Here is a 23,005-nt window from a genome sequence, read left to right as displayed (position 1 = left end):
CTGTATTATGGTCAAACAGAACCATTGAGGTGTCTGGATCACACATGCTGCTTTTTGAAATGGTTTAATGACTAAAAAAAATTGTTGAGAAACTGAAACCACTGTGTGCATTGGAATGTTATAGGACATCTCTAGTCAATTCAAATTAGTTTTTATTGATTTCTCTTGTGTTAGATATTTGCTGGAAGTGGGTGAATCACAACAGCTTTGATTCACATAGGATTCAAGCAAAAACAAGGAGTCCTTGTGGCACCTTAGGCCTGGTCCCCACTAACCCCCCACTTCGGACTAAGGTACGCAAATTCAGCTACGTTAATAACGTAGCTGAATTCGAAGTACCTTAGTCCGAACTTACCGCGGGTCCAGACGCGGCAGGGAGGCTCCCCCGTCGATGCCGCGTACTCCTCTCGCCGAGCTGGAGTACCGGCGTCGACGGCGAGCACTTCCGGGATCGATCCGGGATCGATTTATCGCGTCTAAACCAGATGCGATAAATCGATCCCAGAACATCGATTGCCTGCCGCCGGACCCTCCGGTAAGTGTAGACCTACCCTTAGAGACTAACAAATTTATTTGGGCATAAGGTTTCGTGGGCTAAATAAATTTGTTAGTCTCTAAGGTGCCACAAGGACTCCTCATTGTTTTTGCTGATACAGACTAACACGGCTACCACTCTGAAACATAGGATTCAAGAACATTCAAAAGACACCTTGATGAAACACACTTGTATCGGGGTAACCTCAAACTGGCATCTGTAGATAAGTTCTAAAACCGGACTGTATCTATACAAATTGCTTACAGATCCCCCACTGGCAGAGTAACAGGGCATTCCCTGTGCTGGAGGAAGGGCTAGTCTAATTGTTTGGGGGAATTCTGGCCAATAGCTTTCTTTCCTCTGTTTATGGGCGGGCCCAGCAAGTAAGTTGAACATGCCAGAAAAGTAGTGGATTCTTTGAAAACAACCAGAGAGAGAGAGAATGAGAATCTAGTGAAAAGCAAAGACTAAAAGGGACTTGTTTGCCAGAGCTTAAGCTCCAAAGGGAATCTATGAACTGCCTTCTGACTTCAGAATTATCAACAAGATTCTGGGCAGAAGCAAGGGTGGGGACTAGTAATTGCTTTGAGTACCAACTGGCAGTTCCATGCTAGGAGACATCATCATTATCAAGAATCCAGGTTAATAAAGCAGGCAGCAATCAACATCCAGGGTTTAAAGAATCCAGGACAGGATAACTCAACTCAGACACTTTGCACCTGAAACAAGGATCCAGCAGAAACCATTGAGAAAGGATTATTTCCAAGTGACTTTGGGTAACTTAATTCCATCTGAATTATAAAACTGGGGAAAAAGGAAAATTCTGTTTATTTTACCTGTGGTTTGTTAGAATATTTGCTGTGCAATATTAGTCCTGGTAGTCACAGAGAGGGGAAGAAATGTATCAAATTGGTTGCAAGCTAAGTATTTGTGTGGGCATTCAGTGTTTACTAAATCTTGGCTATATTTGCAGCATCTATATGTCTGTAAGTGTATGTGCTCCAGTTGAGTTGAGATTTATGGTGGTTGATATCAATGCTCTGAGCAGGGATATTCAACAAGAAAAATGCTTTTTATCTCCTGGAAATACCCAGGACAATATTGGGGTTCTCATCCGCTTGTGACTACCTTTAGCGACTCACAAGTGCTCCAGTCCTAAATAGCCTCCCAGAATCCCTTCTGCAATTTTACACAGAGCACTTCAAAGGGTGCAATGGGAATTGGTGCAAAGGTTTACTGGGGTGTCTTTGGCAAAAGCCTTCTCCTCTGCAGTTCCTTATTATTAGAGTCCAACCCTCCTCACCTAACTTCATCCAAACTCCCATTAACTCCAGTGGGAATGCTATACAAAATAAAGTTGTATGGTATTAACTGAGGAGCACACAACTGCCAGTAACTGAATAAATCCACTTTGCAGCAGATGTCTAACACAAGAGAGATCAATAAAAACAAAACTGAATTGGCTAGAGATGTCTCATAGCATTCCAATGCACATAGTGGTTTCATTTTCTCTGTCTACCCCGAATATGGTTTGTATGTATTAGATTCATAATTTCAAGACTAGAAGGGATCTGTCTGCTGGGTCATCTTCCACTCTATGACGTCCCTCCTTCCCCTCAAGTAGAAGAGTTATATCTACCTCGCCTGAGGCTTTGGAGTGATATTTCAGACCTGGTGCCAGAATCTCAAAATGTTCAGTGCTGCAACTCTGGAGAAAACACTGACTATAGTAAAGGAGGACGAAGAAGATGTAGCCTGCAAAGGCAGACTGCAAAAAGGACAGTTCTTGCCCTAGTCTAGTCTGGCGTCACTTAAAGATAAGGAATATATTATTTTCCTGATTTTAAAAAACCCCCAAAGTATTTCATTTATTTCAATTTATTTTTGGTCATTTGCCAAAGAGAAAATCTTGGGGTTGGGTGTTGAGTGGTAAATCTCAAGCTTTTCAATTTCCTCACTGTAGGCAAATACAGCAGGAATGTACTGCTACTGCAAGGCTAGCCTTACTTGGTAGGTCTTATGATTTAACTGGCATGGGACCAATTCATCTCCCTCCACACTTCCAGGTTCCCTATACACCCTGTTTACATATACCATTCTCCCTCACCCAGCCACTTCCTGCCTGTCTGCTCGAGGTGTGTTCACACTGTCTCACACTTTGGACTCAGCAAACCTAATCTAAATTGGTCTGTTTGTTTGAGGTCTATGTGCCTCTCTCTATAGTATCAGGTTGGCTCTAATAATCCTCTTAAATGGGCTGCTGGGAAATCAGGAGATAATGCTAAAGAATCAAAGGGGTAGCCGTGTTAGTCTGTATCCCCCAAATGAGGAGTCCGGTGGCACCTTAAAGACTAACAGATTTATTAGAACATAAGCTTTAGTGGGTAAAAGCCCACTTCTTCAGATGCAAGCACAACATTACAAGTGGATGAGGGCAGCAAGTGAACTGAGTATCTGCCATGCAGCCCTCAATGGATGATGGATGGGGAATCAGTGATTTAACCCACATGGGACCCATGCTATGCCTGGGTTGAGTATGTGTAACCCACACACTTTCTGGGTGTAGTGTTCTGTCGCATCTAGTGGCACCAAGACCACTTAGAGAGAGAGTTAAATGAGTCTGCTCTACAGCATTAGTTAACAGCCAGTTGGCTTTTAGCTCATGCGGTAGAGGCAGCACTAAGCTCCAGAGGTCCCTGGTTCAATCCTGCCCGCCGACGACCGGGGTCTGTTGGCATTACATATACATATGTGACACAGAGCCCCTGGAAATACAGTGCACTATGCAGCTGCATAGATCACCGAGGCTTCCTTAAAGCCACCTTTACTCTAGCTATGGAGCAATAACGTCCTATGTTAAGCAGATCGGTCTGGTGCCCTGCAGGGCTAAACTGATGTTGAGGGAAAAAAGCTGATGATGCATTATCTAATTGTGATATAAATGCATAGTGCCATGCTGAGTTGTTGTTTTTTTTTTGGCTCCCTTCTTAACTGCAGGGCTCTTAAGCCTTCTTCACTAAGTGTTACATTAAATTGTCTCTCGTTTATACTGAGAAATCGTGCATTTGATGACCTCCATTGACCCCAACTCCTTCTCTGCACCCTCTTGGCTTGTATTTTTTCTTGCATGCATTTAGGGTTGTTACCTAACCAGGTTTTCCCATGATTGTCCCTTTTTGAGGTAGCTGTCCTGTGAAATCTGAACGGGTGCTCAATACACACTGCCTGCTGTCCAGTTTTTTGGCCTCAGCATCATCTCAAATGTCCTGTTTTTTTGTACCTTGGAGGTGGCATCATTATGTGTATTAGATGGCATGGCCTCTGTGCCATGGGCCATAAACATTTATGGGACTGAAAAATAACAATTATTCCTCTGCTTTAGATCCCAGTATTTAACTGCTATTAATAAGGCTCTTTGGGAAGGCAACTGCCCTGACCCCCTGCCCCTGGTGAGTACACTGGCCCCCTGGATGGGTGAATAAACCAGCTGATGGGGTGATAAATGCCCTCCCAAAGGGATGGGAGGGTGGCAGAATGGGTGGGCTTTTGGCCACTGGCAACATAAATTCCTGCCTCCCAATGCTCATTTAGACCAGACCCATACAAGGTGCCAGGTGAGAGAACCTGCGGAGGCCATTTGAGTCCCAATACCTCCTCATTCTAGCACCTTGGGACCCCACCCCACCACTTCATAGGGCCCCATGGGGCAGCAAAGACCCCCTCTGCCTTGTAAAAAGCAACAGGGGGTCCTGTGGCACATTTAAGACTAACAGGTGCCACAGGACCCTCTGTTGCTTTTTACAGATTCAGACTAACACGGCTACCCCTCTGATACCCTCTGCCTTGTATATGTCTCCTCTTAACAGGCCTGGGGAGTCTGCTCACTCCTCCCCATCCTAGGGTGACCAGACAGCAAGTGTGAAAAATCGGGACAGGGAGTGGGGGGTAATAGGAGCCTATATAAGAAAAAGACCCAAAAATCGGGACTGTCCCTATAAAATCGGGACATCTGGTCACCCTACCCCATCCCCAATGTCCTGGGGCCAATAGGATGATGTGTGCCCCTCCCTCCCCAGTAGGCTGGACCACCCCTGCCTTCCCCTCCCCTCCCCAACACACAATGGTTCCTTCCTATTCCTTCCCTGCAGGACACACCCACACCCGCCCGTTACGAGCGGATGGTGTCGCCCTCCCTCTTTGCCGGTTGAGTACGCTCCTTCTCTTCCGCCCCCTTCCCGACCCCTCGCCCTCTGATTGGCTGCGGCGGGTAGAGCCAGGCGACCAATCCGCGGCGGCCGCTCGTGGCCGTGTCGCTGGGCAGAACAAAACAAAAACAAACAGGGCAGCGAAGGGGGCAGAGCGAGGCAGGCGGCGGCTGTGGGGAGCGGAGCCGCGGGGACGGGGCAGCCCTGGGGACCGCTGCCTACGGTAATGGGAACCCCGCCCTCCCGCTCGCGGCTCCAGGGAGGGGGGACGCGGGGTCTTTTCCTATTGGGAAGCCCCCTCGGATGGGGGCGGGGATTGCGGGGTCCTCGCCCCTCTCCAGCAGCCTCCTCAGGGGAAGTGCGGGATCCTTCCCCGGAAGTCTCTGAGGCGAGGGGGGGGTGTTCTGGGCTCCACGCCCCTCCTGGCTGGGTGGGCGTGTGGGGTCCTTCCCAGCTCTCCTCAGGCTTGTTCACAGTCCCCCCTTCGGCTCAGGGCGCCCCCCCCCCGAGAGTGATAGTGGGGGTGGTGTGGGGTCCTTGCTCCCTCAGGAGGGAGGGGGTGGTGTGGGGTCTCCATGCCCGCTCCCTGCTCTGTCCCCCAGCAGGGGGGATAATGGTGGGGTGACCAGACAGCAAGTGTGAAAAATCGGGACAGGGGGTGGGGGGGTAATAGGAGCCTATATAAGAAAAGGACCCCAAAATTGGGACTGTCCCTATAAAATTGGGACATCTGGTCATCCTAGGTGGGGGCTTACCCTCTGCTACCCTGTTTATTTCAGGGTCTTATCCTCCCCCCCCCTTCTGATTCCCCGTTAAAGACACCTCCTAAGAAGCAGTGCCCTTAATGGAGCCAGTGGTCTTCATCATAGAAGATCAGGGTTGGAAGGGACCTTAGGAGGTCTAGTCCGACCCCCTGCTCAAAGCAGGACCAATCCCAACTAAATCATCCCAGCCAGGGCTTTGTCCTAAAGATACAGTCGCTGGCATCTGTGGGGAAGGAGTGATCCCCAACCCCTCTGCTCCCCGGCCCAGTCTGGCTGGGTGAGGATGCGGTGACAGGCATGCTGCCCCCAAAGAGCACTAGGATTGAATTGGTTACTGGGGAGGAGGGAGCCTGGTTTCTCTCTTTACAGGAGAGCTGTTGGTTACCCTGCCACGCCAGGCTGTAAAGTCACTTTCTTTTCTTGTAAAGGCTGAGCTGGCTGCGGCACCTTTAAAAACAAAACAAACTAGCCACATCTGTCTGAAAACCACTTCCGTTGTTGTTTCTGATACTTTAAAGTGTGTGCTTTAAGACTTGTGTTGAAGGTGGATTGGTGTATGTTTAACTGTAACACTTGAGGTCTTTTTTGAATAAGTAATATTTTAGGCTATTTATACACCTAGTATTTATATAGAGCATTCTGTGCTATAAAAGTGTATGTATGGGTAAACCTTAGATGGAAATGGATCTTTTTACGGTACTACAGTGAGCACATGGCCACAAAAAATTATGCTGTAACACTATGTTTTCAACCTTGAAATGTTCACATTTCAGGCTGGAGGTTTTCATGCTTGGTCTCTGCTCAAAGGGAGGAAAAAATTCTGTGAAGTTTAAGTAACGTTTCTTTGGTTGTTTTTAGATGTGACTTCAGCCATTTTGCTGCAGTTTAAAAACATGGTATGACATTAATGATTAGTATCTTTTGCTTGAAGTTGGGGAAGGGAGAAATACAGTTTTAGAAGTGATTGTCATATCAAGCATACTCAAAGAAGATTTTAAATCTAGAGATTTTTAGACTTTTCTGAAGCCTTATTCCTTATCTAACATCACTGCAAATTCTTGGCCAGGGACACATTGGGGTTTGTTTGCTTATGTTAACTAGTGGGACGGCTTGGATGCAGGTGATCATGAAATGTGTACCTGGCTGATGAGTGCGGTTTAAATACCTACATAAATAGAAGTGTCTCATTGAAATATTCACAACTGAATGATCCAGAAAAGCTCCTTGTCTACCAGAGACCAAAGAAAATAGTGGACTTGAGAAAAAACCAAGACACCACCTCCCTCCAAAACAAAGTCTCCCAGGATCCTATGGTTTTTAGAGTCTTTGCAGCACTCTACAATGTTCTGCAAATTTAAAAAAAAAAAAAAAAAAAAAGCTCAAACTTAAGACCCCCTGTTGTCTTGTCTAGCTGTAGAGATTGTGAGCTCCCTGGGGCAGAGACTGTTCCCCCCCGAGTCAATCACAATGAATACTTGGTCCTTGATTGAAGTTCATTGGTGCTACCATAATATAAACAATAACAGTAAAAAACCGAACTAGACAATTGTGTCAGTTGCCTTTCCAAGGAGGTTTTACAAGCCCAGTCCTTAGGTCCACTAACATATTGGCTATCTGGCCTGAGGAAGGGGCACAGAGAGTAAGCCAGTTTGATTTCAGATACATACATCAGGAATGACCCTGGAAGTGTGAAAATTTGTGCCATTTGGATCCAGGGTCCATGACTCTAGTACCTAAATCTTCTCTGGGTGCTGAGGCCTCATCTCTTCCATTGTTGGAGTGTTACTGTTGCTGAGGATGATTTGGGCTTTTAAGGAACTTATCTCTGTTGATATTGGAAGTTACCCATATAACAAGAAACAAGGTAACGAGTAGGTATCCGCTGATGTGTTGGTATTGGATACTCCTCTGTTCTGCCGGAACAAGCCAATGTAGGTACTTTCTCAGTTCAGGACTCATACTTAGCTCCAAGGAAGTCACTACCACAGTAAGAGGCTGTAGGGCTGTCTTCAGCAGTCTCCTAAGCCTCGAGCAAGTCTCCATTTTGAGAATGTTTTGGGGCTGCCTCAAACATAAATTAATATGTTGGAATTTTAGGGTTCACTCTGCAGGGCTAAGGTGGCATCAGTCTCAGGAGTATGAATACGCAGAAGTAACCCTCTTGAACCACATAGTAGTTTTAAGTAATAGGTCATTAACTTAGTAGTTACATAATGTTGCTATGCATTACTTTGTTCATATTAACAACTCTGCACTACGGATCTTGTCTCTAAAGGCTCCATGAACCTATGGCGTGTCCGTGAGTGTTAACAATTTAATGTTCAACCTGTTTTGTTTTCTTAAGTGTGTTTACAGTAATTAAAGTGACACTGGAAAAACAGAGCCAACAGCAAGAGGCTATCTTTGTTTTAGTAGTCATATCTGCTTAGTCTACTGGTCAAAACCAAGTATTATTGCTATGGAACAGAGAGCTGTGGAAGTGGGACCTGGATTTTATTTCACATCTATAATATGACTTATTTTTATCCCAGAATATTTTTTGTTATTGGGGATTACACAAAGGAGGGGAAAAACAAGCTTTAAGTATCTTTTTGAGTTTGAATGCCAATAATACTAAAAATATGTAACTTTTTGTTAAACATGTTAACAGTCAATGAAGGTACACATTCTTCCTCAATTACGGTGGCTTACCCAGATGTATGATCCATGTGGTACCCCTCTCTCCCTTCTGTCACCCCCCCCCAAAAATCAATTTTGTGGCTATAACCTTACTAAAAAAGAAAGTAAGTATCTGCTTGCATGGTAGAAGGAAGTGGTAATACAAGTAAGTATTTTTATCATTGATCAGTGGGGGCTGGTAACATTTCAAAGCATGATAGCACAACTTGCATGTAAAAGTGCAAATACAGAGTCAGCTAAGGGGGGTATTTCAATTAAGTAATTGGACTAAGATAAGAAAGATGTGGATTGAATTTCCAGCTCTGCCACAGACTTCCTTGGCAAGTAATTTAATCTCCCTCTGCCTCAATTCCCCATCTATAAAATAGAGAAAATAATGCTTGCTTTTACCATGTGTTTGTCTTCAGGGCAGGCTCTGGCTTTTTTGCCACCCTAGGCAAAAAAGCCACCCGCCGCGCGCCCTCCCCCCCCCAGCGCGGCAGGGGAGGGTGCCGAGCCCGGCCGCGGGCCTGCAATCCCCGACCGGCCAGAGCGCCGGGAGCAGGGCGGAGAGCTCGGCCGGGGCTCTCTGCTCTCCCTGGCGGCCAGAGTGCCGGGAGGAGGGTGGAGAGCCCCTGGCGGCCAGAGCGCCGGGAGCAGGGCGGAGAGCCCGCTGCGGCTCCGCTCTCCCTGGCGGCCGGAGTGCCGTGGGGAGGGCGGCGAGCCCAGTCGCAGCCCGTCTCTCGGGCCGGAGCGCCCCACCACGCCGCCCCCCTCCAGGCGCCACCCCAAGCACATGCTTGGTGGGCTGGTGCCTGGAGCCGGCCCTGTTCGTTTTGTATATTCAGCTGAGGCAGTGTGGTCTAGTTCAGTGGTTCTCGACCTTTTTTCATTTGCAGGCCACTAAAAAATTTCAAATGGAGGTGCAGACCTTTTTGGAAATCTTAGGCATAGTCTGCGGCCCCCCAGGGATACGCAGAGAACAGGTTGAGATCCACTGGTATAGTTGGTAGAACTCTGGACTGGGATTCAGGGGAGATGGGTTCTGCCAGTGGCCTGCTGGGTGACTTTGGGCAAGTCACTTCATCTCTGTGCCTCAGTCACTCCCTCTGTAAAATGAAGGTAATGATACTGATCTCCTTTGCAAAGCCCTTTGAGATTTGCTTTACAAAAATTAACACCAAGTTTGAGTGTATATATCTACAGTATATATACTTATGCTCTGGATTTGCTGTGAGGCACAAAAGCTCTGATCTTTATGAATATGTGTGTGTAACTTTGAAAACTTTTTAATACATGACAAATTATTTTTCACTATATGAAGCTTTAGAAAATTAGTTTGAGCAAAATAGGAGCACATCATCGTGTGTCTAGACTGGCCTGTATTTATGACACGATGCTACCAATATGCGCTTTGTACAGATTTTCAGATCTTATACTGTAGTAGATGAATAATAAAGGTTTTTAGTTAGGAAATGTGAAGTAGTCCTAAGACTGATGTTGAATACTAGCATTACCAAGTTTAAGCAAGCCCATTTAACCATACTGATTTAAAAAAACAACCTGCTATAGAGGGGTAGTGAAGGTAGCTATTAAAAATAAAAATATATAACAAATGGAAGAAAGGTGGAAGTTGATAGTAATTGGATTGGAATTGTAGAAAATTCGTAAGAGATGCAAAGGGACACAAGGAAAAATCTATGGTGAGCAGTGTTAAGCACAATAATTATATATTTAGATTTTATTAGGAACAAAAAGAATCCTGACAATTGTATTGGTCCATTACTAGGTGGAAATGCTATAATTAGCAATAATAATGCAGAAAAGGTAGAAGTGTTCAGTAAATATGAATTCTGTATTTGGGGAGAAAACAGATGATGCAGTCTCATCATATGTTGATGATAACTCTTTTTACTATGCTAGTTTCTCTGGATAATATTAAGCAGAAGCTACTAAAGTTACACATTTTAAAATCAGCAGGTCCAAATAATTTGCATCCCAGAGTTTTAAGAGCTGTCTGAGGAGCTCACTGGACCATTTAATGTAGATTTTCAATATGTCTTGGAACACGGGAGTTCCAGAAGACTGTAAGAAAGCTAATGTTGTGCTAGTTTTAAAAATGGTAAACAGGATGACCCTGGCAATTTATCAGTCTGTCAGCCTGATATCAATCTTGGGCAAGATACAGAGCAGTTTATATCAATTAATCAAGAATTGAAGGAGGGTAATGGAAACCAACATGGGTTTATGGAAGATAGTTTGACAGGATTTAACTGGATCCCATCTTTTTAATGAGATTACTAGTTTGGTTGATTAAAGATAATAGTGTTGACATATTTAGATTTCTATAAGGTGACATTTTGATTAAAAAACTAGAATGATATAAAATTAACATGGCACACCTTAACTGGATTAAGAAATGGCTGATAGGTCTCAATGTAATTGCAAATGGGGGATCATCATCGAGCAGGTGGGTTTCCAGTGGGGCCCTGCAGGGATCTTTTTTTTTGCCCCTACGATATTTAACGTGTCAGTGACCTGGAAGAAAACAAAGTCATCACAGATAAAGTTTGCAGCTGACTGCAAAATTTGGGGAGAATTAAATTATGAAGAAGACAGGTCACTGATTCTGAGTGATCTGGATTTCTTGCTAAACTTGGTGCAAGCAAACAATATGCAATTTTAATACATAACATATACATCTTGGAACAAAGAATATAGGCGATACTTACAGGATGGGGGACTCTATCCTGGGAAGCAGTGATTTTAAAAAAGATGTGGTGGATAATTAGCTGAAAGTAAGCTCCCAATGTGACTCTGTGGCAAAAAGAGCTAATGTGATCCTGGGATGCATAAACAGGGGACTTGAGAGGTTATTTTACCTCTATACTTGACACTGATGCGACTGTTACTAGCCAGGGATGGTGCCCACAATTAAGAGGGATATTGATAAACTGGAGAGACAGCAGAGAAAAATCAAAAGAACGAATAAAGGATTAGAAAACATGCCTTATAGTGATAGATGGAAGGAGCTCAATCTGTTTAGTTTAATGAAGAGGAAATTAATGGGTGACTTGATTAGTCTGTAAGTACCTGTGGGGAACAAATATTTGATAATGCATTCTTCAGTCTAACTGAAAAAGGTATAACACAATCCAAAGGTTGGAAATTTATATTAAGAAATTCAGGCCAGGACTATACAACAGACCTATATCAGTATAACGGTGTTGCTCACGGGTGTGAAAAATCCACACGCTGAGCAATGTAATTATATCAACCTAATCCCTCATGTAGACAGAGCTATGTCGATGGGAGGGCTTCTCCTGTCAACATAGCTATAGCCTCTCGGGGAGGTGGATTAACTATGCTGACTTCGATTCTGTAGTGCTGTAAGTGAAGACAAGTCCTCAGACTGGAAATAAGATGTAAATATTCAATAGTGAAGGTAATTAACCACTGGAGTAGTTTACCAAGGGTCCTGGTGAATTCTCCATCACTGGTAATTTTTAAATGAAGACTGCAGGTTTTACTAAAACATACTGTTCTAGGAATGTTTTGGAGAAGTTCTATTGCCTGTGTTTTACAGGAAGTCAGATTAGATGGTCACAATGGTCCCTTCTGGCCCTTGGAACCTAAGAATTAAAGTTAATATTTAGTCTGGAGGTGTAAATGTTATCCATCTCTAGACGGACAGCAGGGCCGTCCCTACCCATACGCAAAGTACGCAGCTGCGTAGGGCACCAGGAAATCTGCGTGCTGCTCCAGCCCCCGCCCCGCCTCTTCCCACCCTGCTCCAGCCCAGCCCCCACTCCACCCCTTCCCAAAACCCACACCCCGCCTCTTCCCACCCTGCTCTGCCCCAGTGCCGCCGGTGAGTGTTGGGGGGGGCGGTACCTCCCTGCCCCCCAAGCCAGCCCTGCTCCCCCTCCCCCACAGGGGGGCTGCGTAGGCCCTAGAATAGTTACGGGCGGCCCTGACTGACAGTGCAGTCTCCTGATTAGTGTGACTATGTGAGCTGTAAAGCTGAGGTGTGCTGGCACCCATGTCATGTTTATAGTCTAAGATGGGGTTCTGAACCTCCCCAAGGAATATTACAGACAGATGTCCTTTCAAATTTTTGAAATGGAAGGTTGTCTCAAATAGATTTGTGGGAGGTCCTGTATGGGGGGGAAAAATCCTCCTCACTGGTGGTAGTTATAATAAATGTTAAAATTACTTTTCCTAGTTCTAGTGTTCTATGCAGTCTCTTTATTACTATATAATTGTATTTTCCTTTTGTTTTAAAGGAGAAACACATCTGTAATGGAACATTCTACTAGGAAGAAGAAAATTAACCTCCTAAGATAATCAGACGATCTTGATTCCCCTTCCTGAGTGAGCAGTACAAGAGAAGACTCTTAGCATAATAAGAGTGCTTCAGAACTGAATGATTGAGGTAATGCTGAAAGAAAGACATTTAAATGAGGTATTGGATGGCATGGGGGAGAGGACATTGCCTTACTCAAGGTTAATTGTTTGAAATTGGGGTGTGACCTGAGAAAATTGGATTATACACAGAAATCACTATAAAAAGACAAGTGTTGTACCTTCAACCACTGGTTATTCATCACTGAGTGAATAAGTCTGTACTAGGCAAGTGAACTAGAGGAGAAAAATGGGGAGGGTTGATGTCACCTAATGTCACAAACTGGCCACTCAACAATAAAGTGTTTGTAGGACTGCAACAGGTGGAAAGAGAAGAGGAGAAAAGCCATTGAAATCTCATGGGAGAACTACACCTACCAATAACATTCACAAGACTACAAAGTGATTCATGAAAACTTTGAAGGTAATAGTGTTTGATAAATGATGTAGCCAATATGTCTTTGTGTACTGCCCACCTGATTCACTTGCATATTGTAGTCTTACTGGCTGAAATCTTTTTTTTAAGAAAAGGGGAGATGCCATCTCTTTCAAAATCTCATTATTTAGCTGTTTATAGAGATGAATGGGAAGGGAGGAGAGGAAAATAACAGTAATCTCTCTAGAAAGAGAGAACTTGTTCACCTTGACCCCTAGCTAGCAGAATACACAGAAAAAGGAGAGAGCAGAGTATTCATGAGAGAATACAGAGGTGAGAGCTTCTCAGGTGTGTGTACTTCTGTAGAATAAATGTATATGGCCTATAGATCTGTGTTTGGGTGTAGGGGAGCCAGTGAATTAGGATGCATGGTAAGGGCTTGTCCAGTCTAGAAAGTTCTAATGCTTTAACTATAGTGGTATAGTTGAATTAGTACAACTCTCCTAGTGTGGATGCATGTATGGTGTCATAAAGATGCTTTAAACCCCCATAGATAGTCATATATGGGAAGGGGAATAACTATACTGGTATGAGTCATCTTTACATCGGTGTAATTGTGCCTGCACTAGGGTTTTTACCAGTATAACAACTACATAGGTCAATTAGGGGTGCGGTGTTTGGTTTAAAAAAAAAAGTATACTAGTAAAACTTGAAGTGTAGATTTGACCTTCTTCTTGGTGTTACAGTTGTACACTGTTACCTGTGCTGTTTTATAAATGGTGCTCTCTGTTACATTTTCACCATCCCATGAATATTTTCACTAGCACCAGTAAGTTAATGCTAATTAAAAAAAAAATACCAGTCTTAATACTTAAATTTGGGTGAAAATGAATGTTGACTAGGTAAAAGACTCCTAATATTCTAATTCAGTCAGACTTTAGTCCACTGAAAAATCAAATGTATTTCTGTATTCAATGTAATTGCATTTACTGCCTTTTTTTTTTTTCTTTTTTTTCTTTTTAGGCCTGAAAGGAAAGATTTCCGTTTACAGTCAGTTCAGTTGAAGTGCAATTAAACAACTATGGAAGTAGAGAATGAGCCGATATACAATGTTAACCCAACAGGTATATAACATCTTTAGTTTTTGTATTTAAACTATTGTTTAGTTGACACTGGAATTTCTTTTATTTGTAAATTGTATTGTGGTGGCTTTTTCATAGATTCTAGGACTGGAAGGGACCTCGAGAGGTCATCAAGTCCAGTCCCTTGCCCTCATGGCAGGACCAAATACTGTCTAGACCATCCCTGATAGACATTTATCTAACCTACTCTTAAATATCTCCAGAGATGGAGATTCCACAACTTCCCTAGGCAGTTTATTCCAGTGTTTAACCACCCTGACAGGAACTTTTTTCTAATGTCCAACCTAAACCTCCCTTGCTGCAGTTTAAGCCCATTGCTTCTTGTTCTATCCTTAGCGGCTAAGGTGAACAAGTTTTCTCCCTCCTCCTTATGACACCCTTTTAGATACCTGAAAACTGCTATCATGTCCCCTCTCAGTCTTCTCTTTTCCAAACTAAACAAACCCAATTCTTTCAGCCCTCCTTCATAGGTCATGTTCTCAAGACCTTTAATCATTCTTGTTGCTTTTCTCTGGACCCTCTCTAATTTCTCCACATCTTTCTTGAAATGCGGTGCCCAGAACTGGCCACAATACTCCAGTTGAGGCCTAACCAGCGCAGAGTAGAGCGGAAGAATGACTTCTTGTGTCTTGCTCACAACACACCTGTTAAGCAAACATGATTCTGTGATGTATTTTTTTCCAACAGCATCACACTGTTGACTCATATTTAGCTTGTGGTCCACTATAACCCCTAGATCCCTTTCTGCCGTACTCCTTCCTAGTCAGTCTCTTCCCATTCTGTATGTGTGAAACTGATTGTTCCTTCCTAAGTGGAGCACTTTGCATTTGTCTTTGTTAAACTTCAACCTGTTTACCTCAGACCATTTCTCCAATTTGTCCAGATCATTTTGAATTATGACCCTGTCCTCCAAAGCAGTTGCAATCCCTCCCAGTTTGGTATCCTCTGCAGACTTAATAAGCGTACTTTCTGTGCCAATATCGAAGTCGTTAATGAAGATATTGAACAGAGCCGGTCCCAAAACAGACCCCTGCAGAACCCCGCTTGTTATGCCTTTCCAGCAGGATTGGGAGCAATTCATAACAACTCTCTTGAGTACGGTTATCCAGCCCCGTGTCCTGTGCCTCTTCACCTGACCTCTGCTGCCTCCCTCTCTGTGGCTAACTGCTCCGGCTTGTGAGCCGGCTTCCCTCTCTTGCTGTGCCGCAGCAGCTCCTGGTGGGCGAAATGTGTAATTGCAGTGACTCTCTGGCAAAATGTATTTTCTGCGGGGGTGGGAGGGAATCTGCAGGGGACATGAATTCTGCATGTGTGCAGCGGTGCAGAATTCCTCCAGGAGTATCATATGGAAGCAATTCCTTACCCATACTTGTTTTTATTGCCATTTTCTGTACCTTTTCCATTTCTAATATATCTTTATTTGAGACAGGGCTACCAGAACTATTCGCAGTATTCAAGGTGTGGGCGTATCATGGATTTATATTGTGACAACAATATTTTTTTGTCTTATTATCTATCCCTTCCCTAAGAGTTCCTAACATTCTGTTAGCTTGACTGCCACTGAGCAGATGTTTTTGGAGAATTATACGCGATCACTCCAAGATCTTTGAGTGGTAACAGCAGATTTAGACCCCATCACTTTGTATGTATAGTTGGGAGTATGTTTTCCAATGTGCAGCACTTTGCATTTATCAACATTGAATTTCATCTGCCATTTTGTTGCCTGGTTACCTAATTTTGTGAGATTCCTTGGTAACTCTTAGCTAAGCCCAAAGTTGACTGCGATCTTGAGTGACTTTGTACCGTCTGCAAACTTTTCCACCTAACTGTTCTCCCTGTTTTCCTCATAACTTATGAATACACTGAATAGCACTGATCCCAGTACAAATCCTCAGGAGACCTCACTATTTACCCCTTTCCACTGTGAAAAATGACCATTTATTCCTACCCTTTGTTTCCTATCTTTTAAACAGTTACTGATCCACAAGAGGACCTTCCCCTCTTATCCCATGACTGTTTACTTTGCTTAAGAGCCATTGGTGAGGGACCTTGTCAAAGGCTTTCTGAAAGTCCAAGTACTCTATATCCACTGGGTCATCCTTGTCCTCCACATGCTTGTTGACCCTCTCAAAGAATTCTAATAGACTGGAGAGGCATGATTTCCTTTTACAAAAGACTCTGTATTGCTAAACTCCTCTTGATCATAAATTTAATAGAAGATGAACTGGTTGTACTTGCTCAGTAAGTACTATGAGTCTCAGGCTCTCCTTTATACTAGAAAACTGGAGTGACAACTAAATTAATGGCATTAAACCCAATGTAGGTGCACTTTAAGCACATTCATTTTTGCTTAAATTGCTTTAGATTATTAGTTTTAAAATAAATTTATAGAAGCCAAGGTTAAAGGTTTCAAGTGTTTCTACGTTAGTGGTTGTATCAGTTTAACTAGATCAATTTCGCTAAACTGGTTCACTTCTTTATTATGGGTAAAGGCTTACTGATCTAGAATACTTTTCATTGCAGTGAAACTATTCAAAAAGAAATCTTTTTTTTTTATTTGTACTTAAACTATTTATTTAAATTTTAAACACTTTTTAGAGATATAAACTTCTAGTTACTCTTCTCAAACTGCACTTAATGCATTTACCCAGCTCTGTAGTGGAGGGCAAAATGATAGAACTTAAAACATGCTGGTAATTGTGTATAGGCCAGTGCCAAAACTAATGCTTAATTGTTTAACATAGTCCTAGTCTAATGAGGTGACTAATTCTCACTGCGGTCTAGTTGCTTACAGAATTATAAGGGTAAGCTGTTTGTGCACAAACGGGGAAAAGTATGTTCTCAATAGCCTTTGTTCAAATTTCTTTTATTTTTAAATAGTCACTTTAGCGTTGATAGTAAGTATGTAATGTTTCAGCATTGCAACAATGTGCTGGCCCTTCGAGGTTTAGAAGTACTTCTGGGAAGATTTCCATATTACTGATCTAGAGACTGAGACCAGAGTTGACCTTAACGTCACTCTTGTCACGCTGCCTGGTATACAGCTAAAAGTGCCAATCTCAGGTCATATTGCCAAAATACAGGGCATGTACTCCAGGCACGTGGTATATTCTGTCACCAAGCCAATAACAAATATGTGCTTTCAAAATACTATACTAGTTATTATGAAGCCAGAGACAGGCCCCTTCAGGCACTCTAGCCCCTCATGCACCATCCAGACAACCAGACTTCTGTGTTAAATGACCATTAGAACCAGAAATCACATATATTAGGTTCTTCCAACTCCAAGGAGCCAGACATCCCCCGCCCCCGGGCAGATACTTTGAAGTTGGAATTGCTTCATTACGGCATTTTGTTCTCAATTACCTTCCATAAAACTGCTTAGTTTTGAAAAAAGAAGAACAGGAGTACTTGTGGCACCTTAGAGACTAACAAATTTATTAGAGCATATATGCATCCGAAGAAGTGGGCTGTAGTCCACGAAAGCTTATGCTCTAATAAATTTGTTAGTCTCTAAGGTGCCACAAGTACTCCTGTTCTTCTTTTTGCGGATACAGACTAACACGGCTGCTACTCTGAAACCTGTCATTAGTTTTGAAAATATTTCAGTTCTGAGAAATGTAGCCAAATGGAAATTGCCAGGTAGTATTTACCATAATGAAGTAATGTCACTTCAAAAAAATTGTACATGAATTTAGTGCATGTGGGAGTGCTAGATTGATAGCTGGGAAGTTTAAAATTTTCTGTTCATCCATAGAACAGGTTAAGTATAAGCAGACATGTTTTCAAGTGTCTGTTCTAAAAATAGAAAAAATGCTAAGGGCCCCACTCTGCAAACCTTCAGCATGTACACATAGATGGAATTCTATTTTAAAAACTGAAGTCTGAGCCTACAAGCCTTATTATTGGGTGTAGCTCTTACTTAAGAGTGTAGTCCCATTTACTGCAATGAGACTATATGTAGGTGTAAGCATTGCGTCCGGGAGTGTTTGCAGAACCAGCCCAATAAGGTATAGTGAAACACTTCCTATTTTATGCCGTTGCATCTTGGTAAAGATTCCAATTTTTAAAAAAAGTTGTGTTACTGCTTATCAACCGGTAAGTCAGTCCTTCATTGGTGGTATGCTGAGAAATTTCCAAGTGTGTGCTCTTGCAGTTTATTATCTCTTATTTCTATTGCAGCCAGTGGTACTCTATGAATTTTACTTACGGAAAATGGATATGTTTTACTGAGTTCGAGAGACATTATAAACCCAAGTAGCTCCATGCTTGTTTACAGAACCTCTTTACTTGGTTTATCTATTTGTAAAATGTTCATTCAGTTGCTCTTCACCTACCCACATACATGTTCTTTGGCATGTAGCTTAGGAGAGCTTTATTTCCCATTATGCCACTGCACCGGCAATGGAAAAGCAACAACTTTACCTTAAATAAAAGTAACTGGAATGTGGTCAGGTACTTTGATTCAGCAACCTTACATCTAATATTTCTTTTATATTACAGGTTTCCATTTTAAACATGTAATTTTATAAATCATGATGAATATTTTGTATAACTTTTACGATAACTGCTTAAAGCAGTAACTAGATTTTTCTTTGTGTCTTTTCTCTTTTGAGAACTTGATCATCTAAGTGACACTCCATTTTCTGGTGAGGAAGAAAATGGTGGAAGTGAGGAAATAAAGACTGAAATCAATGGAAATTGGATAGCTGCATCTTCCATTAATGAAGCTAAAATTAATGCTAGAGCAAAGAGGCGGTTAAGGAAAAATTCTTCTCGTGATTCTGGGAGAGGAGACTCTGTTAGTGATAATGGAGAGGCACTGAAAAGTGGAGTCACTGCACCAACTAGTCCAAAGGGAAAATTTCTGGACAGACGATCCCGGTCTGGAAAAGGAAGGGGACTACCAAAGAAAGGTTGGTGTAGCCTACTAAGAAGGGTCTCTGCTTATGGGCTTTTGTCTAAAGGCATGTATTTCCATTTGGATTATCTTCTCCCTAAACAACCTTTTCCGTCTATCCTGCCATTCAGTAGTTCTTTTTATAATGGTTGGATGGGGGTGGCCACAGCAGATAGCCATCTTCAATAATGGATTATGGTGTACACACATGCATTATTCATTATACCAAGCACAATCAACTTATTTCTTTAGGATACTACATTGTTGTTATATCATAATGTACAGTACAATCTACAGATCTTGAGGTTTATGATGGAATTTATATCTGGGATACTCCCTTTAATAACTTAGAGCACAATTATTTCAACCTTCAGCACTCTTTGTGCTGCCTCACGTTGCTTACAGTTTCCTGACTCAAGTGGTGCAAAGCCCAAATGGCTGGGAGTTGAAAGATATTATGCAAATACTTCTGCATATCCCAGAAAATCTGAGGCTTACACACACATGTCCGAATGAGGCATAATAGTATGGAGATATTTTGAGATCAACCTAGCATTTACCATAAGCTGGCTATCTTTTTTTTTTTTTTTTTTTTTTTTTTTCACTTTTGCATGTTTTGCTAGGTGGTGCAGGTGGCAAAGGTGTTTGGGGTACCCCAGGGCAAGTGTATGATGTGGAGGAAGTGGATATTAAAGATCCCAACTATGACGATGACCAGGTGAGCAAATGTTTTGTTTTATACAGTGACTTTCAAGAAAATTTTTTTTTCTCAGTCCTTTAAATTGTAATTAAAATGTATATTTTGGTAGTTTTTTCTTAATCTTTTTATAAAAATGCCTACATTCTTGTATTGGTTTTACTACAAAACTAGTGTTCACAAATCATCAGGGTCTCTTACAACAGTAATATTTTGAAGTGTTAAGTTGGTATCAACAGAAGTGAAAACAAATTCCATTTTCAGTATTTAGATACTGCTAGTGTTGGTACTGATTTTTAAGGTGCCTATTGCATATGGATAAAAAGAATAGTAGATAAATCAGGTTCTTGACATATACTTTATAGTAAAGACACAGAGGTACAACTGCTAAGTATGTGTGGTAGCTTTTTCTCTTCTTTGTTTTAAATTATTAGACATGAACACTAAATGCTGCAGGTCTCTGAAGGAGTTCAAAACCAGTACACCTTTCAGTTTTTAACTCTTTCTGCAGTTGCTCATTGTACAGACTCTGTGCAGTTGGTAGGGGGGAAAACTGGTCATATGGTCCTATCTTCCATATTTGGGTATGAACCAAGATAAAATCAATTTCAAAGTGGAACACTGGCTTTTTAATACAGCGGTGCACATCAAATCTAGGAAATCAGCTTGATGCACTGTTTTGAAAGTAAAATATAGATCTAATGGCTGAAGTCAAAGGATTCTTTAACAGATGTTGACACCACTGCCCACGCTGTGTGTCAAAGCTTAAGGGGGCGTATCTTGACAGCTAAAAATAGATGCATAAAGTAGTCACTGTTGTATCTTGGCCCTCTCAAATAGCACATAGTAGCTTGTTGAGGGTTGAGAATAGATAGTCTGAGTCTAAGGCTACAGACAATATTTAAAGAGTCTAGGACAGAGGTCCTCAAACTTTGAGGTGCAGAGGAATGTTCGAGGGGGCATGGCGGGGCTCAGGCCAGAACCCACAGTGGACGGGAGCACCACCTAGCCCCGCTCTGCTTCAGCCCCAACCTCTGCCTCCAACTGTGGCTCTGTTCCCGGCCCCAGCCCTGCTCCCAGCTGTGGCCCCAGCCTTGCTCCCTTACTCCTGTCTGTGCCCACCCCCGGGGGCCAGGAGTGGGGCCACAGTTCCTGGGGGGTGGGTGTAGACGGGTAAAGAGGGGGCATGACCGTGAAAAGTTTGGGGATCACTGGCCTAGGATAAGTGTGTAAATGTCCACTCTCAAGTGTGGCTTTCCCTTTCAGTGCTTACAGTTGAATGGGTCATAGGCAGTTGTAGAACCAGTTTAAAAAAAAAAAAAAATACTCCAAACATTTAAAAATCAAGCCGAACTGCTGAGTCGGACGCTTTAAGTACTGTCTTTCCAAAGCTGCTGCTCTTAGTTTATGCAAGACACCGCAGGATGCGTTTTTCAAACTGTGTTAAGTACTGGTTTCCTCTTTAGCTTCCCCACTAGGCAGCACCATGTTACACTTTTTGTCTAAGCTGTGATGGTTCTCTTGTACGTGGAGGCTGCAGTACCCCTCTGAACTACAAATGAATATCATATGCAGTGTGCAGCACAGACTCTGTCATGGTGGTCCAGGACACTAATATATCTATTCCTCTCATGCCCCCACCCAGACATAACCTGTTACAGCACTGTCCTTCCATCCCATTCCTTCCACACTCTCACACCCCTACCTATCTACTTACGTACGTCTGAATATTAGCATGTCAGTCCAGGAGGAGTGGGGAACTGAGGGATATGGAGAAAGATTGGCTGTGCTGGGGTTCTGGTTCTTAAGCTTATATTGCCCTACAAGGTCAGGCTGCCCCGTGGCCAATTGCTGCATGATCTCTTCCCCCTTTTGTGAGTGCTTCTAACTGACTTTACCAAACACCCTGAAAATTAAATGCCAAGTCCTTTTCCTCCTTAACACTTTTTACATGTTATTGGCGGTCTGGCCATGTAGCTGTTTTGAAAAACAGGCTGCTTCTTTATTGGGGAGGGGAGAATATCTTGTGGGGAAAGATGGAAGGAGTCTGGTTAAGCTTTTGCCTTTCTGCAGAGCTGGATATGAGTTTTTCTCCTTCCCTTCCATGTATGGTACACGAAAATTTTGTTTCTGACAGAATGGTGCCAGAAGAATCCTAGGCACTTATGATGTTGAAAGTTATAATGTTACTTACTAGTAAATTCAGCTTTTATATTTTTGGGAAATGTTATCTTTGTTCTAGAACTGATGAGTTTCCACAAACTGATTACAAAGGCATGATGCAGTCATTGCTGATAGAAATCTTGGCTGCAAGTACCAAAGAGTTAATGATTTTAAAAGGATTTAAGCCCTGCAATAAAGAGAGCAAGAGAGATGCTGCTGCTGTTCAGATGCAGTATCTGATTTCTTTTGTTTTTTTTTTTAAACAGGAGAATTGTGTCTATGAAACTGTAGTTCCACCTTTGGATGAAAGAGCATTTGATAAAACTTTAACACCATTGTTACAGGAATACTTTGAACATGGAGATACTAATGAAGTTGCGGTATGTCTGACAACTTGTATTTTTAAAAATACATCACTTGACATGGGAAGTCACAGTCAGTTACAAACGAGATTATAGAGGTGCTGATATGGAAATGCACAGTTAAGGCACCCAAACAACCTTCCTTCTGCCCTTGTAGTGATTATTTGAAATTTTTTTATTAAGTCTTTTAACTCTTTTTTTATTAATTGTTAACATTTTTTATTAAAATGTTAATATATTTTCTTCAAATCTTATTTAGGAGATGCTGAGGGATTTAAATCTTGGTGAAATGAAATACAGTGTGCCAGTGTTGGCCGTATCATTGTCATTAGAGGGGAAGGCTAGTCACAGAGAAATGACATCTAAGCTCCTCTCTGACCTTTGTGGGACAGTAGTGAGCACAAGTGATGTGGAAAAATCATTTGATAGACTACTGAAAGAACTACCTGAATTGATGTTGGATTCTCCCAGAGCACCACAGGTATGCCTACAGCCCTTTGCACCAGATCTTTGACTTTAACCTCCATGGTTAATGTCGTTCAGTTAAACTGCCTCATGAAATAAGGTGTAATGTATTTTCGTGGCATTATCACTTGTATGCTGTAGCTCCCTTCTGTCTCACGACTCCCCTTCCTAACTCCCAGATCAGTGTTTTAATTTGAGAAGTTTCCCTTTTTGTTTTTTTTTAAATTTGTGTAGCAAAACTAACACTTATTCAAGTAGTGTTCCTATAGGTGCCCCACTTCAGGTGCGCATGTGCTCCGTTTACCTCTGATCAGACTTTTTGTTTGTAGTAGTG

The 23,005-nt window shown here is 42.4% G+C and overlaps 1 protein-coding gene across 6 annotated transcripts in view; it reads left to right on the top strand.

Moving 5' to 3' along the window:
• The first annotated feature begins 921 nt into the window (after nucleotides 1-921).
• The window catches only part of PDCD4 (programmed cell death 4), a 33,517-nt gene continuing 11,433 nt past the window's right edge, over nucleotides 922-23,005 (top strand). Inside the window, exons 1-8 of one of the 6 annotated variants that reach the window (XM_065552526.1) lie at nucleotides 922-1,311; nucleotides 12,449-12,597; nucleotides 12,879-12,990; nucleotides 13,966-14,066; nucleotides 18,701-19,000; nucleotides 19,608-19,702; nucleotides 22,111-22,224; nucleotides 22,466-22,687. In XM_065552526.1, the coding sequence (XP_065408598.1) occupies nucleotides 14,024-14,066; nucleotides 18,701-19,000; nucleotides 19,608-19,702; nucleotides 22,111-22,224; nucleotides 22,466-22,687 (774 nt within the window). In that variant the 5' untranslated portion in view covers nucleotides 922-1,311; nucleotides 12,449-12,597; nucleotides 12,879-12,990; nucleotides 13,966-14,023. Of the gene's footprint in view, nucleotides 1,312-4,805; nucleotides 4,964-6,367; nucleotides 6,401-12,448; nucleotides 12,598-12,878; nucleotides 12,991-13,965; nucleotides 14,067-18,700; nucleotides 19,001-19,607; nucleotides 19,703-22,110; nucleotides 22,225-22,465; nucleotides 22,688-23,005 lie in introns of those variants that run through there. The other 5 variants (XM_005308152.4, XM_065552527.1, XM_042855226.2 and 2 more) reach the window with 5 other exon arrangements.

The sequence above is a fragment of the Chrysemys picta genome, chromosome 7 (genome assembly GCF_011386835.1).
Source record: "Chrysemys picta bellii isolate R12L10 chromosome 7, ASM1138683v2, whole genome shotgun sequence".
Classification (NCBI taxonomy): Eukaryota; Metazoa; Chordata; order Testudines; family Emydidae; genus Chrysemys; species Chrysemys picta.
The sequence above is the reverse complement of the archived record's forward strand: the minus strand, read 5'-3'. Positions and strand labels throughout refer to the sequence as shown.